The following is a 15,265-nucleotide window of genomic DNA, read 5'->3' as shown; positions in this document are numbered from 1 at the left end:
GCACATTATATCTATTAAACACTTAGAACTGCCAAGCTCTGGGCAAAATACGATGGGTGAATTCCCATTGACTCTTGACAAGAATCTTTTATTATGTCCATTTTATTGAGCCAAAGGAATCGAGTCACAAGAGGTACATCATTTGCCCCAGATCATGAAGCCAATCAGTGTCAGTCAGTGAACTCAAGTAGCTGAACGAACTAGAGCCATGCTCTCAATCAAAATAGGAAGATCCTGACATATTGTAATATACTATGTTACTTGTAAGGTGCTCCCTATATGATACTTCACGGCCCTTCAAATTCACAAATTCATTTAATATACAACTAACTTCTATGAGACAAGTACCACTCATCCTGGTTTCACGGATGAGGAAAATAAGACCCAGAGAAGTTAAACAACTTGCCTAAGGTCATACAGCCAGTGGGAGGCAGGGGTAGGATTTGAAGTCAAGGAGTCTGGCTGGAGTCGGAGTTCTTAACGCCTATGCTGTTGCCTCCAGGAAATCTCCTTTAAAAATATTTAACTAATCAAACAGACTATGAATGTTGTTTTAGACCAATAATATCCGAAAACACTGTTCTTCTCCTGAAGAACTGGTAAGCTTTCTCCCATGGACAGTAAAAATAATCTACAATCACTATGTTCCCTTCTCACTCTGGTTACACGGCATCCAATGGCCAGTGAACATTCAGGACATTATGGCAGGAATATCTGTACTATTTCTCGTGTGCTATTCCTGACGCTATTTTCCCCCATTCTTATATATTATTATTTCAAATAAGCCTCTCAAATCCTTTGAGGAATAATCTGCACTATAAATAACGTAAATTCAATTTAAAAACAATTTCCTCAAACATGGACAACATAAATCACATTTCATAGAGACTTTGTTCTAAAAATCTATCAGAAGATCGCAGCCTTGAACAGCTGTTACTTCTAAAGTGTGCTGAGAACGCTCACATTTTTGATAGATCCTCTTACACACCAAATTATTTAAAGCATGTATAAAGTGCTGCTCTTCATTCTCCCCTTAAAGGGCTGAGCACGTGCCATGGGGACAGTTATGTGCAGGACTCCACATGGTGGGGAGGGTCAGCGTAAAAAGGGGGCATTTTCACAAAACCACTCTACACAAGTTTACAACCGCTCTCAAAAAAGAAAAGTAAGAAGGAATCCAAATATCATTTCAATCAGAATTTGAAAGATTCAATTACGATTTTTCTGAGGGGGCACAGATGAACCACGTGTAATCCTTCTAGGAGCGGCTGATTGAAAGACAAGCCACAGTGTTTGTAGGTAAAGAAGCTCTAAGCTACCGACACGTAGTTGAGTATAGTCATGCGCTGCGTAACGACATTTTGGTCAACAAGAAACTACATATACGATGGTGGTCCTGTAACAGCAGTAACACACAGCCTAGGTGTGGGGTAGGCTATACCATGTGGGTTTGTGTAAGTACACTCTATGATGCTTGCACAATCACGAAATCGCCTAACGACACATCTCTCACAATGTATCCCCGTTGTTAAGCCACAGATGACTATACAAGTTTTTACGTTGAAAGCAGGAGCTTGTTGTCACTCTTTTTAAATGCATAGGGAGAAACTACTTGCTAGAACAATGAACCCCACGTACAGCACATACGACGTGATAAAGGTGGTGAACACAGTTCTGGTTAGTGGTCAAGCCACCAGTCCATTTGCACCTGAGACGCACACTATGGGTTTTTGACACGCCCTACTCCTTGCCCCTCCGCCTACCTTGGAGGGAAGGGACACACAGGTCAGCTGATTTCTGCTCCCATCTCAGAAGAGAGGAGTGGTCTCCAGAACACACTCATGTCAGGGGTGAACCCATGGCATCTGCTAGAGCAGGAAGAGGACAGAGTGTGGACAAACCCAGTCTCCTTAGTTCTTACCCCCAAATCTCCCTCTACTGTTAGGGTGACCCCCACACCCACTGCCTTCCTGCCAGGGCTGGAGTCACCCCCTCCCCCAGTGTCCTACATTACCCTACTTTGTCTCTCCTCTTACAGGGTCCTAGGTTACCCCACCTCATCTCCCTCCTTTCAGGGCCCTGAGCTACCCCCTCTCCCATATTCTCCAGTGTTCTGGGTTACCCCCTCCCCAACTATCCAGGATCCTGGATTACCCCTCCCATCCTGAGGTACCCTCTTCCTCACACCCTCTAGGGTTCTGGGTTACTTACTCTTTCATGCTTTTAAGCCAAGAAAAATCAAGAGCTTCCACCCTTGTTTGAACCAATAGAAACCTGGATTTCCACTAGTCCTACCATCCTTTCTTAAAAGAAATACCAGCAGAGGAAGGAACGCCATGACAAGGATTTTCCAACAGTACCAGTGAGATGCTCAGGGCTCCAAAAAATCGAGTATCTTAGGTGCACAACAGCAAGTCACTTAGCTTTTCTCGACAGGATACATTTGACAAATTCTCCACATGCCCAACAAGCAATGGACGAATGCTTTTTTCCTTCCAGGCTGTCACGTGAAATTCTGCCTTGAGATGTACATACATATGTGAATGCCAAACTTAATCCAGTAAGTTTGAAATTTACGTTAAACCCTTATCAAATAACAGCGCCCCTCTCTCCAGAAGACGTAAGGTAAAATTCAAACGAACAGAGGGTCATTTTTAAACCAACAATAAGGCATCCTGTTCCCTGGGATGCATGCACTGTGTTCTGCGGCAGCCTCGGGTGTGACAAGCTCGGCTGTCCATGACCTGGTCCACCTGCAGTTGAGAGCTGAGGGACACCTCACCTCCAGGAGGACAGGCAGAGCCACCAAGTGGGAAATTAAAGCAGTTCCATGGAGACAAGACAGAAACTTTTAAAACATCAAGGATGAAATACAACTCATTATCTGGCTTCATGGCCCAGTAAGCAAACAGGTGTGAGGACCCTCCACCCCCAAGACTGGCCTAGAAACACCTCCATCCCAGCTGACAGGGCCAGGCCTCAGATTTAAGTTCCAGAGGTAGCTAGGTCCTATCCAGAAGGAGAATAGTGAACTGCGGTTAGCGGACATGCTGAGCTAAACTGCTTCAACGAGCTACGAAAAGGGAGGGCTGTGTAGCTAAATGACCTACTCAATTCACAGTGGAGAAAGCTCAGCCCTTCCTGGAAATAAAGGCAAATAAGGTGTTTTTACAGCTTTAGCAATCAAAAACAGTATTTATAATGACTAAACTTCTTTGGCAAGTATTTACCAACTAAAGTATTTTACCAACTAACATAGCCCAGACAACATAAAAGAACACTTTACATGAAAGATATCAGTCAGACTTTAACGCCCTCTGATGGGGCATCCCCTTTCAGAAATAGGGAACGGCAGCTCTTGGCTGATGGGCAAGACAGCATCCTATCCATGTGTGAAGCCCAGGACTCTAGGCCTGTTGGCACACTAGCTATAAAGCAGTAAGAAGGATTTCCAAGGGGCCAGCCCAGTGGCACAGCGGCTAAGTGCGCATGTTCCGCTTCGGCAGCCCAGGGTTCACCGGTTCGGATCCTGGGTGCGGACATGGCACCTCTTGGCACGCCATGCTGTGGTAGGCATCCCATATATAAAGTAGAGGAAGATGGGCACGGATGTTAGCTCAGGGCCAGGCTTCCTCAGCCAAAAAAAAAAAGAGGAAGATTGGCAGTAGTTAGCTCAGGGCTAATCTTCCTCAAAAAAAAAAAAAAAAAAACAAAAAAGAAGGATTTCTGAGGGGACAACAGTGTGAGGACACAGCACATCCCGGGGTGGGCAGTCGGGCTGGTGGTGCCGGGAGGGAGATGTTATGGACACAAAGATGGGGCTGGCATGGGCTATTCTATCCCTTCAGCCATGCCCACACCACGTTTGGTCACTAATAGCTGTGTTCACAAAGCTGCAGTCCGGCACCCAGCCACACCCTCAGCACATGGGCAGCACTGGTGACTTGGACAAGACTTTCTAAGCCAACCTGGAATCCAGTGGGACATGACCTGTGCTGTGACAGACACAAAGAAACCTGAAGACTAGGTCCTCACAGGCAACTGGGCTCCTTACCCCTCCGGCTCCAACAACAAAATTTCTCCCACATTTTTCTGCAAAGTGAATGTCACCTACTTTAAAAATTACAGGGCTTAGTTTTCTTTAAACCCACTTGTCCATTCAGTCAGCACCTATGTGACAAGCACCAGACTAGACCAGTGGCTAGTGGCGCCCAAGTTGGACAGCACAGATAGAGAGCATTTCCATCCTCACAGAAAGTTCTACTGGACCACACTAAACTAGACAGTTGCCGTACACATGGATGAGCACAAGAGACACGGAGATCTCTGTCTTCCTGAAGCCCGCGATTTGGGGAAAACCGGCTTTTATCAAATAAGCAACATCAACAATCAAATTTTTAAGTCCTAAGTACTATGAAGGGAACTGCAAAGTGACCCAAAGGAGCTGGAGGAGGCGAAGGCGCTGCCTAGAAGACTGGCAAATTTGCATGTAAAATGGCAAACATTGAAACAGAAGGGCCTCTATTCCCCTAGAAAGAACGAGAAGTCCTGACCAGAAACAGACAGCAGGCCCACAGACTCGAGAGTTGCCTGGAGTTCAGAAAGACAGCTCCTCTGACAATTCACAACAGCATGAGGTCACCAGTTAGGCATCTCTGATCATTTTGGGCCGACTGACACCAAACACTGACATGGAAACAGTCATTCAGTTGGGTCGGGACTTCGTGGGAGCCAGCACCTACTTGTCATGGCTGTGGAATGCCCAAAACAGAGATAAGACAGGCATCTGATGGGCTCTCGTCATGTTTCAGGCTGCCCAAAACCATGGGACCAAGACCGTGAATGTCACAGAGCAAAGGGCCTCGGCTGCCTTGAGGGCAGAGCCGCTGTGGGAGACACACGAGCAAGCCCAGTCCTCCGAGCTTTCTTCTGACGGTCCCACGACTTCTCCAGCCGAGTGACTGTCATACTACTTCATCGGAGCGCGCACGAGAAGAAGCACTGAAGAGCTACCCGACTACCGCTGGATTAGTAAAGGGCTGGATCCAAACATCAAGCAGACAGAAAAACCAAATGGCTCCAGAGGCTGGGGAAGAGGGAGACTTAGATAAATTAGGCTCTTCACTCTACGAAACCAGTAGAGATATTCTGCATGTTTTCTAAAAGCCATGGGTTTACTGCAATAAATGCCCAAACTAAACATTGTTACCACTTTACATGAATGTCTTACAAATAGATTATACTTTCTTGTCTCTTTAAACCTAAGATAGGAACCATCCCCTTTTGTGATGACGTCTAGTGACTCTGGGTCATCAGCAGGGAGACAGTCAGGGTACCGAAGGCACCCAACTGTCCCTACTCCCGCCATCCCCACATGGACTGGCCTGAGTGACGAGGGACCGTTCCCTGTGCTCCCTCCCCTCTGGCTGTCAGCTGTCAATCACCTCTCACCGATGACCCGCTGCTTCCAATCAGCAACAGGCACAACAACCACCCTTCTGCAAAGTAAAGTAGACACACTAGGACTGCAAGGGTCTCTCCTGGCAGAAAAGCACTTTGTGCATGGATTTACCACCCCCACTTCTGGAATGTGGCTGAGACAGAAGAGATGGACAGGTAGCTGTGCTCTAAACAGGGCACACAGCTGCACAGAAAACAACGGGCCCTTTAAAGACGGGTGCACGAGCCAAAAGCAGACCACGGAGATCCTGCCTACTAACCCCATCAACTCCTATTTTAAAGCCAAGCTGTTCGTAGCTAAATGCATACTGAACAGACTTGTAGAAACTTATACAAGGGTTCAAAGAGAAATAATGAACTGCATTATTCATACAAAGCTTCGAGTTGTTCCATCATCTTCTTAGACCCCAGACAGGGTCCCTCTCAGGATCCCACCCTCAGGCTGTGACTGGAGACAGACAAGCTCCATTCTAGAGTGTTTGAGACACAGAGCACCACTGACCACACCCAGGAAAGAGGACCAAACAAAACCAGGAAACAAAACAATTGCTTTCCCTTCCCAGGGTCTAAAGCAATTAGAACCAGTGCACACAGCAGGTGTGGCTGGCACAAGCCGGGGAAGCGCCAGGCTGCTGCGTGGTGAGAACAAGGAATATGAGCTGACAGGGCCTACTGTTCCAGGAGGCATTTGGGGTCAGGTAACATGGACCCTACGGGCCAAATCCCAAACACAGACCTCAACATCTGAGTGATTCATGCAAAGCCCCCTATTTGCAGCTGTTCCCTCATCTAAAACTTCCTGTGCAAGACTTCAATAGATTCCTCTGACAACCGCAGACCTGGAAGGGAGAAGGGTTCGGGGTAGTAGACACTGGAGGTCATTTCTTGAAGGAACATAGGAGAAAGGTATGAGACAGAAAAATGCAGAGAAGCAAGACTGGTTTTATTGACACACAGTCCACAGAGCTGCCGGGTCCCCCTAAGCCTGAGAAACAGTGCTCAGCTTTTTCTCAGCTTAACTTAAAAAAAAAAGTCTCTCAAACTCTTGGCTGACGAAATTCGCCCTACCGCCTGGTGAGGAAGGGTGCGAGCTGCTTCTCAGGCTGCAAAGTGGTCTGAAGGTGACGCACGAGGGTCTGGAAGGGGCTGAACTGCTACTCATCTTCTCATTAAGATCGGTGGGAAGTCCGCAGTTTCTCTTACACGTCTCTTTAGCCATCACCCTACCAGATTCTCAAGGAAGGGGAGGGGGGTTGCTGAAATTCAGGACTGGTCATCACGGGACAAAACAGACCACTCCCCCAGAGCCCTCACATGCAGGCCTTCTCTGGAGTTTTCTTCCAGAAAGAAAAATCATCTTCAGTATTACAGGTTGGAGATTCCCACATGAGCCAAGCATGTGCCATTACTATCACCAGCACTAACCCCCCAGCGTAATCACGGGCACCTCTCATCATGCTGTCACTGTTAAGCCGGGCACTTTCCACAGCTTTTCACAGCAATTCTCCATTTGTCCTGAAGTCATGACTCATCTGAAATGACTGGGATGCCTGTTAGGAAAACAGAGTCCTGGGCTCACCCTGGACCTAATCAATCAGAATTTCTGGGCACAAGAGCCCAAGGGGTTCTTATCACCTGGGTATATTTGGGCAAGACTGCCTTATCTCATTCAGTCTTCACCATGATCTGGAAAGCAGGTACTATTTACCCCATTTGACAGGGAGGCAAAGTAACTTGTCCAAAGGTGCTAAACTAGGCAATGAAAGGGTAGGGATTCAGACCTTCTGGCTGAGCCCAAAGCAAAATCAAGCACTGACCTACTCAGCTACGCTACTGGCCACAACACAATACGGAAGTGGAAGGAAACTTCTTTCACCAAACTCTAGAGTAGCCTGTACTATTTAAATGGGCGGGAAAGACTCCATAAAGAATTAAGAGCAATATTTAAATCTACACACGTTTAGCCCCAAGCCTAATCCAACCCCATTTGGGGTCCTGTGTGCTCCTTGGAACCAGGGGCCACACCACCTCCTCCCACGGCCCACAACTAGCACTGCAGAGCATGGCAGCAGCCCTGGAGGGAGGGTGCCAGAAGGCTCCGAGATGCAGGCGTGCAGTCCCCACCAGGAAACTCTCTGAGGCTTTCTCTCAGTATGAGCTGGCCAATAAACTCGACACACTACCATTTGGCTTGTTAGAAAATCATTAAGAAGCATTTGGAAATAAATCTGTGCAAGAGAAACATAAGTCATATACACTATGTACACACATAGGACACAGCCTGGAAATGCATATTAAATATCCTTGGTTACATCTATTAAACAACTCATAACTTAAAGTCTTACATTCTAGTACCAATTAAGTCAAATGGGAAATTTCCAAGCAGCATTATCCATATTTATCTGACATTTCAGATCTTCATTAAGATGTACTCACCTCAGGCTTCCTTCCCACACTACAGTTCACACACATACCCTGCACCAATGGAAATGGACTTGGTAGCTTGTATTTGGTGTTTTAAGTTGTCCCCATGAGGCCCAAGTCTACTCTCATTGCACAAGGCAAGCCCCAGCCTTCCTTACTGAGCACCTTTGACTCAACTGAGCACAGGGCTGGAAGCTCCTGCCCTGCTCATTCTGCACGGTGGCAGGAGACCAAGTTGGTTAGGACATGGGAAGACTGCGCAAAGCAGAAGCCACCACCTTATTTAGGTATCTCTAAGCTGACATTCACCAGATGCACAGGAACTACGAATCTAATTCAAAATGATTCAAATTTTATATGCTTCTAGAAAAGTTTTACTATTCATTTGGGAAGGTTTAAAAGCTCTAAACTTCAAATGCCTCATGATAAAATAACAATAAGACTACATGCATCCCAAGTCATTCTTAAGACAATTAGGCCAAAATGGGGGCTAAAACATTAAGAAAGTTGGCCCAGACTACAAGCAGTGGAATCATAATTACCTGTTTCTCCCCACAGCGTGTCGGTGCCATTGACGTCTATTTCATGTTCCTTTTCCAGTCCCAGCAAGCACTGGACCACCTGTCAGAAGTGGCAAGATGATTTAAGGTGAGATCTTATAGCCATATGCACTTATCGCATCCCACATATCAAAGGACAGTGTTTTTTTTTAACCATGATTATCTCATGCTGCACAAGGAGAGAAAATATAATGAAAACCGTTTTCAAGCATAATTCATATGCTATTCACATTTTCACTTTGAGAAGAACTAAAAAAAAAACTCAGTGAATTTCAGCAACATTGTTCAGGATTACTAGGTACTCAGAATTCTAATGAATTCCAACGTGACCCAAATATGCCAGCCTAATCAACAGAGGACACGGGAGATCACACAAAGTGCAGTTGCTGCATAAATCGCCAGAAAATGGTGAATCCATTTTTTCACAAGTATGGAAAACAAAGCGATGTACACCTTTTCAGTAAAATAAAATAAATGGTAGTGTCTAGATGATTTTCCATTGACAGCATTATTCTTCTTTTCCCTATGAGACTACTCCCCGTCAAAGTGGTTGGGTCACAGGTGTGGAGGCAGGAGTGCTGGCTTATGGGGAAATGGAAGTAACTGAGCCCCAAACCAGAGCCAGAGTTCACCCTGTGCAATAGCAGCGACAGGAGAGCAGGACAAAGCCATTTTCCAGTCTCCCAATCCACGCCCTCTGCGATAGGCTGAATAACAGCTCTGAAATCTGTCGCCATCCTCCTCCTGGAAACCTGTGAACATCACCCTAGATGCCAGGAAGGAATCTGCAGATGTGTATATGAATCTTGAAATGGGATGATTATCCCGAATTATACACCTGACATAATCACAACTCTCCTCACAGAGGGACAGGAGGAACCAGGGTCAGAGGAAGGAGGAGATGGGACCACAGAAGCACAGGTAAAAGTGATGCCCTGTGAAGACAGACGAAGGGGTCACAAACTAAGGAAGACAGGTAGCTTCCAGAACCTAGAAAAAAGCAAGGAAACATCTCTTCTAGAGCCTCCAGAAGGAACACTGGCTTCCTGACACCTTACTTTTAGCCTTTTGACTTCCAGAACTTAAGAGAATAAGTGTGTGTTGTTTTAAGCCACGAACGTCTGTGGTCGCTGGTTACAACAGCATTAGGAAACTAACATACCCTTCAAGTCTCTGGTGAATGAATCCTGCCCTCTTCCATGAAAGTCACTGGCTATGCTGAGGCTGCTTTTGCACAGCATTCCTCCCAGCCAGCTTTAAAACAAGTCTAGTTTAACACGAGTTGAGACAAAGGTCACTGTCCTCCCTACGATGATTTACCACACTCTGGACCCACTCAGATTTTGGGAACAGTTTAAAAATGAAAAACATTTACATTTTCTGATATGTATAGTCAACATGCTCTCTGCGTATCTATGTAAATGAGTATTTAAAAAATATTTATAGTTTTATTTTAAAGGAATAATAATAAACCCATCAGATGGTAACACAAGACATTTTCACGAAATGTGTATTTTTAAATAAAATGAATATTTGTTCCAAAACTAAAACATATATCTAAGTTGACTGGCATTGTTTCATATTTTTGTACATCTCTTTTATGGCTTTCTTAAGAGAACACAGCTCCAATCTCTTATATGTTTCCACATTCAACTTGCTGGAATATATTGTGTTGTTTGAAGCATTGTATGTGTGTATTTTTAACGTTTTAAATGCCAAATCAGCCATTTTAAATCAGCCATTTTAAATCAGCCAGTCAGCAGTGCGTGTGTACATGTGCTCATGTCTGCCCTTCTGTTTTAAATGCCAAAAGGCAGCTGGCCAGCCAGTCACCTTTGCACCCAAACTGGCTTTAAGTCATTGTGGGGAAGAATCTTACCAAAAACCAGCAACTCTATTTGCTTGAAGATAATACAGAGTAAGAAATACATGGAAGAGCGCAGGTAAAATATTATTAAATTCACAGACACGGGTCAGGAGATGACAACTAAACCTTCAAACTGAGGAATACCGACATCTACCATAAATAAGTGCTCTATTTAACTACTGCCTGAAGTCTTCCTTCAGTGCGGGAACTGCGAATGACAAGCATTCTTACACGCTCTCCAGCACTGAAGTTCTATTTTTAAAAATCCTTCCAATACTCAAGAACAATTTTAGAATTAGGATTCCATGTGATTATTTTTAACAGATCACGAGGACAAAAGAATGAATCAAAGGTTAAAAAAAAAAGTGTAAGACGAGCGAGGCTAGTCTAGAGGGTAAAGGCAGAAAAGGGAACCGGGGAGAGAGAAAAAGCAGCGCCGACAATGAACGCTATGGAAAAGGTCCACGTGGAAGCGGCCTTGCCCCATCGCGAGAGCGCATGCGCAACCGAAACTGAAACTGCGGGCTCTCCAGGTTTTCGCTCACGGGAGGATGTGATGCCAACAGAAGATCTTTACACGTGGTCAAACTAACGCTTATCCCTTGACATCCTCATTTTCTTTCATTCCTTCAGTGTGTCACAGGTAGCAACTCAGACGAAGGTGATTGGCAAAAACACCGACCCACGGGGCTAAGGCTTCCAGGTTCCCAAGAAGGGCTCCCGGCACCCCCACTCACCGAGCCGTGGCCCATGCTGGCCGCCGCCGTCAGCGCCTGCTGCAGGGCTTGGCTTTTCCTCAGCGCACCTGGCTGGGGAGGACCGGCCGACCACTCACAGGTCAGCAGGTACCGGAGAATGTCACCGTGGCCCCTCAGTGCGCTGTGGACCAGCGCGCACTGGCCTTTCTTATCCAAGTGGTCCACCTGCGGGGCAGGAACAGAAGGTCACAGTTTAGTATTACCTCTCTGAGAACATGTGTGAACCATAAACACCGTGTGCAAACCCCATCCCACTGCAGAGCGATGTGGGGTTCATGTTCCAATGCGTCTTTCTGGAGAGCACCAAATGTCCGTTTGAATGACTTGGTCCTAATGAACACACCCACCACTGCAGGCCTCGGGCCTCCTCTGTAGATCTAGTAGTCACAGGCCACCCGCCTCACTCCCTGTGCCTCTCCAGGAAACGACTCCGAGTTCTGAGTCCTCTGGGGAGTACGTGTGAGGACGCACACCAAACCACAGCCAAAGCCCTGTGCTTCCCACCTTCGGTGGCCTGAGTGGCCTGAGCTGTGATGAGCTCCGATTTGGGGGAATAGAGCAGGTCTTTATAGTCACCAAGCCAGGGCAGCTAGCAAAAGGGAGGGATCGAGAAAACACCTCTCTGAACAAGGAAGGTCAGGAAGGGACTCAGAGTGGCATCTGACTGGGGAGGGAAGCTGCTTGCAGGCGGGTGACCTGGGACATAACAGTAATAAAGTGTGGCCACAAAGCAGGGAAGCCCAGCTAGCCACAAAGTTGGAGTGTCTGAGTGCTGTGTACCTACTAAAACCCAAGAGGCAGCAGGCAACGTGTCATTCCCTGTCCAAACCCAGCAATGTAGGGCTGGAAGAGGAGCCCAGGGTCCAGCCTCGCCTTGCTTGAAAATTCTTGGGATGCTCTGTACCCCCACCCAGAGGCTTTGCAAAAGCCACATATGTAACCCCCACCCTCCTCCTACACAGCCTTCAGCCAGGCTGGGGAGGGGCCTGCTAGCCTCCGAATAAAGCTAAGCCACAACTTGGATATGGGAATGGAGGCGTGGTGACGTACACTAACGCTCACACTGGCAGCCTTAACTGCAGCATTTCCCTTCTCCGGTCCACCCCAAAATGTTGTATTTTTGAGAGAAAAAAACAAAAAGGCGCCCACAGTTACTATAAGCCTAATGTCTTTTTGTTGAACCTTAAATATCCTAAATACAAATAGATTTAGTCTGTTCTTTTTTAAACGCATCCCTTCCCCATGAAATTCTGATATTAAACCTAAACAGTTTACAGTGAGCTTGGCATGGTTCTTATCTATTAACATTGATAGTCCTAGAGCCACCTGTTTAATATATAGTTACTTCATATTAATGCTAGTATATTATTTAATGCTCACACTACATACTGGTGTTATGCCCATTTTATAGATGAGAACCTGAGGCACACAGGCTCAACAACTTGCCCAACGTCCTAGCCGGCAGTTGGAGACATGACGATTCTGGTCCATTTAGCTCCTGCAGCCATGTGCTTAAGCACATACATGGCTTCTAAGACTCACAGAACTCATTTTATTGTTTTAAAAATGACATGAATGAAATGGGATAAGATCAAGAGAGGGGGAAAAAAAATCAAACATTTAAAATCTTTTCAACCAATCTGTGATAAGTTTTAGGTTGCCACTTGCAGGCTTTTGAAAGGATGGCCCTACTTATGATGCTGGTGGCCAGGGGTCTCCCTGGTACCCTGCCTCCCTGCCTCCCCTTGGGCAATATTAAGCAGAGTAGGAGCTTATGAGCAAAACACATGGCCTCTCTCTCTCCAAGGCTAGACAGTCGAGCACCCGCATCAGACATCACACACTGACCAGCGCCTGCAGCTCCACCCTGCTTATGTGGCAATTTCTGTTCCCTGTAATTCAACAAAAAAGAGACTGGCCCAGCTGATGATAATTCCAGCAAGGACCTAAAGACATTCCCCAGACCCCACCCATCAGGGGAAGGCTGCTGCTTACCCTGGCCCCCTTCTTGGCCAGCAGACACACCAGCTTCATGTGGCCGGCAGCTGCCGCATAGCAGAGGGCGGTCATGCCATTCTCTGACATCCCATCCAGGCAGGCACCAAATTCCAGGAGCAGAGTGACCACTTCCTCGTGGCCGAGGTGAGACTGGACGCAGAGGATGGGGGCATTATTTAACACTTCTGTCCTGTAGTTCACGTTGGCCCCTCCCAAAATTAGGAGACGGCTCACCTGTTGGATAATGTCCCCCAACAAGATTAATTTCGCACATAAATGTCAGTCACAACAACATTTGTGGAGAGGGGCAGTATCCTCATTTTAATCCAGTGGTTCTCAAACTCAAGCGTGCACCAGTCTTACCTGGGAAATGTGCTAAAAATGCACATTCTCGGTGGTGGAAATCTAAAATGGCACAGCTGCTATGGAAAACAGTGAGGAGGTTTGCCAAGATCCAGCAATCCCACTTCCAGGTATATATCCAAAAGAAAAGAAATCAGGATCTGGAAGAGGCATCTGCATTGCCATGTTCACGGCGGCCCTATTGACAACAGCCAAGAGATGGAAGCAACCGAAAATGTCTGTCGACTGATGAATGGATAAACCGAAGTGGCATACAGATGATGGAGTATTATTCAGCCTTTAAAAGGAAGGAAATCCTGTCACATGTTACAACATGGATGCACCCTGAGGACATTATGCTTCGTGAAATAAGCCAGTCATAAGAAGCAAACAGTGCATGGTAACACTCACGTGAGGTACCTAGAGTGGTCAGATTCAGAGAGACAGAAAGTAGAATGGGTGCCAGGGGCTGGGAGAAGAGGAGGGGGACATGAGAGTTGTTTAAAAAGTATGGAGTTTTAGTTTTACAAGATGAAAAAGTTCTGGAGATCTATTGCACAATAACGGGACTATACTTAACACCACTGAATTCTACACTTAAAAATAGTTAAGATGGTAAATTTTACATTATGTGGATTTTTTTTAACCAAAATTAAAAATAAAAAAAAGTTAAATAGCCCATTCTCAGGTCCCACCCCTGGATTTCTGATTCAGTAGGTGGAGTGGGGTCCGAGAATGTATACTTTTAATGAATTCCCAGGTGATACTATCTAGGGACCACACTTTGAAAGATCACCGTTTAATCTAAATAAAAACAGAAAATTCATTTTTCTGGTAACAAAATAATCGCAGGATTAAATAATTAACAGTGAGATAATAAGCCAAAAGTAAATGCAAATGCTCTTTCCTTCATAAAGAAGTGTACCTAGAATAAAAAGCAGAACACGTGAAAATGTTCTTGTGTCCCTGGGATTGTCAGCAGCACAAGACTCCCAGAAAATAATCTGCTTTTTCTACTAATTACTATCTACCTCCCACTAACTGCTTGGATCCAGATACCAGGGGAAGTTTTTTATGTGTAGATTTTAAAATAAAATCGCTGAATACCTTATGCAAATGTTAGCTATACTAATATCTTCTTCAAATCTCCAGATCACTGAAAAAAGTGACACTCCTTTAGGACCTATTAAGATGCCCTCTCTGACCTCTCCCAGCACCCTTCCCCCGCCTCCCCCATTGTGGCCAAGCTGGGTCCAATGCTTGTCCTGCAATGATGGCAAGCAGGCCCTGCATCCTGGCCTTTTCATAACTTATGGTTCCCTCTACCAGGAATGCCCTTTCCATAGACACAGATGACAAAAGATCACTTCCTATATAGGTCTCTGCTCCAATGCCAGGACACCAGAGAGCAGTTCCAGCCCCCCAGCCATAGAGAATACTCCCATCCCTCCCGCCATGCACACCCGTCGGCGCGCACACCCACGCCCCCACGCACGCATCAACCCCAGGCACTCTCCACCCACTCCGCACACTCCATCTTCCGGCTTAGCCCACTGCACCACATACCGGCTGTAAGATTCAGAAGTTCACAGAGAAGAAAGGCCAAGCAAGGCCCTCCACCAACAGGATGGTCCACGCGTCAGATCCTCCGCACCTCTAGGACTGTCACTTACATTTAAGCAAGGACAGATCGTGTACAAGTGCCAAGAAGGCCCCATGAGCCACCACACGCCCCGTCGTTGTTTACACCCATCAGAGGGACTATCTTGTAGCTCCACCCAGGGCATCAACAAGCCAGCCTCCAGACTCCCACTGCCAACCAGCACTTGTGGATGGACAGGCAGAGAACACACGGA

The 15,265-nt window shown here is 46.3% G+C and overlaps 1 protein-coding gene across 17 annotated transcripts in view; it reads right to left on the bottom strand.

Annotated features, from left to right (window-relative positions):
* Positions 1–15,265, bottom strand: part of TANC1 (tetratricopeptide repeat, ankyrin repeat and coiled-coil containing 1) — a 228,885-nt gene that overhangs the window by 21,277 nt on the left and 192,343 nt on the right. For all 17 annotated transcript variants that reach the window (XM_046659728.1, XM_046659730.1, XM_046659740.1 and 14 more), the window contains 3 exons: positions 13,065–13,301; positions 11,049–11,234; positions 8,427–8,505 (listed from right to left, as the gene is read on the bottom strand). In XM_046659728.1, the coding sequence (XP_046515684.1) occupies positions 8,427–8,505; positions 11,049–11,234; positions 13,065–13,301 (502 nt within the window). The remainder of the gene's footprint in view (positions 1–8,426; positions 8,506–11,048; positions 11,235–13,064; positions 13,302–15,265) is intronic.

The sequence above is a fragment of the Equus quagga genome, chromosome 4, assembly GCF_021613505.1.
Source record: "Equus quagga isolate Etosha38 chromosome 4, UCLA_HA_Equagga_1.0, whole genome shotgun sequence".
In the NCBI taxonomy this organism is placed as follows: Eukaryota; Metazoa; Chordata; class Mammalia; order Perissodactyla; family Equidae; genus Equus; species Equus quagga.
The sequence above is the reverse complement of the archived record's forward strand: the minus strand, read 5'-3'. Positions and strand labels throughout refer to the sequence as shown.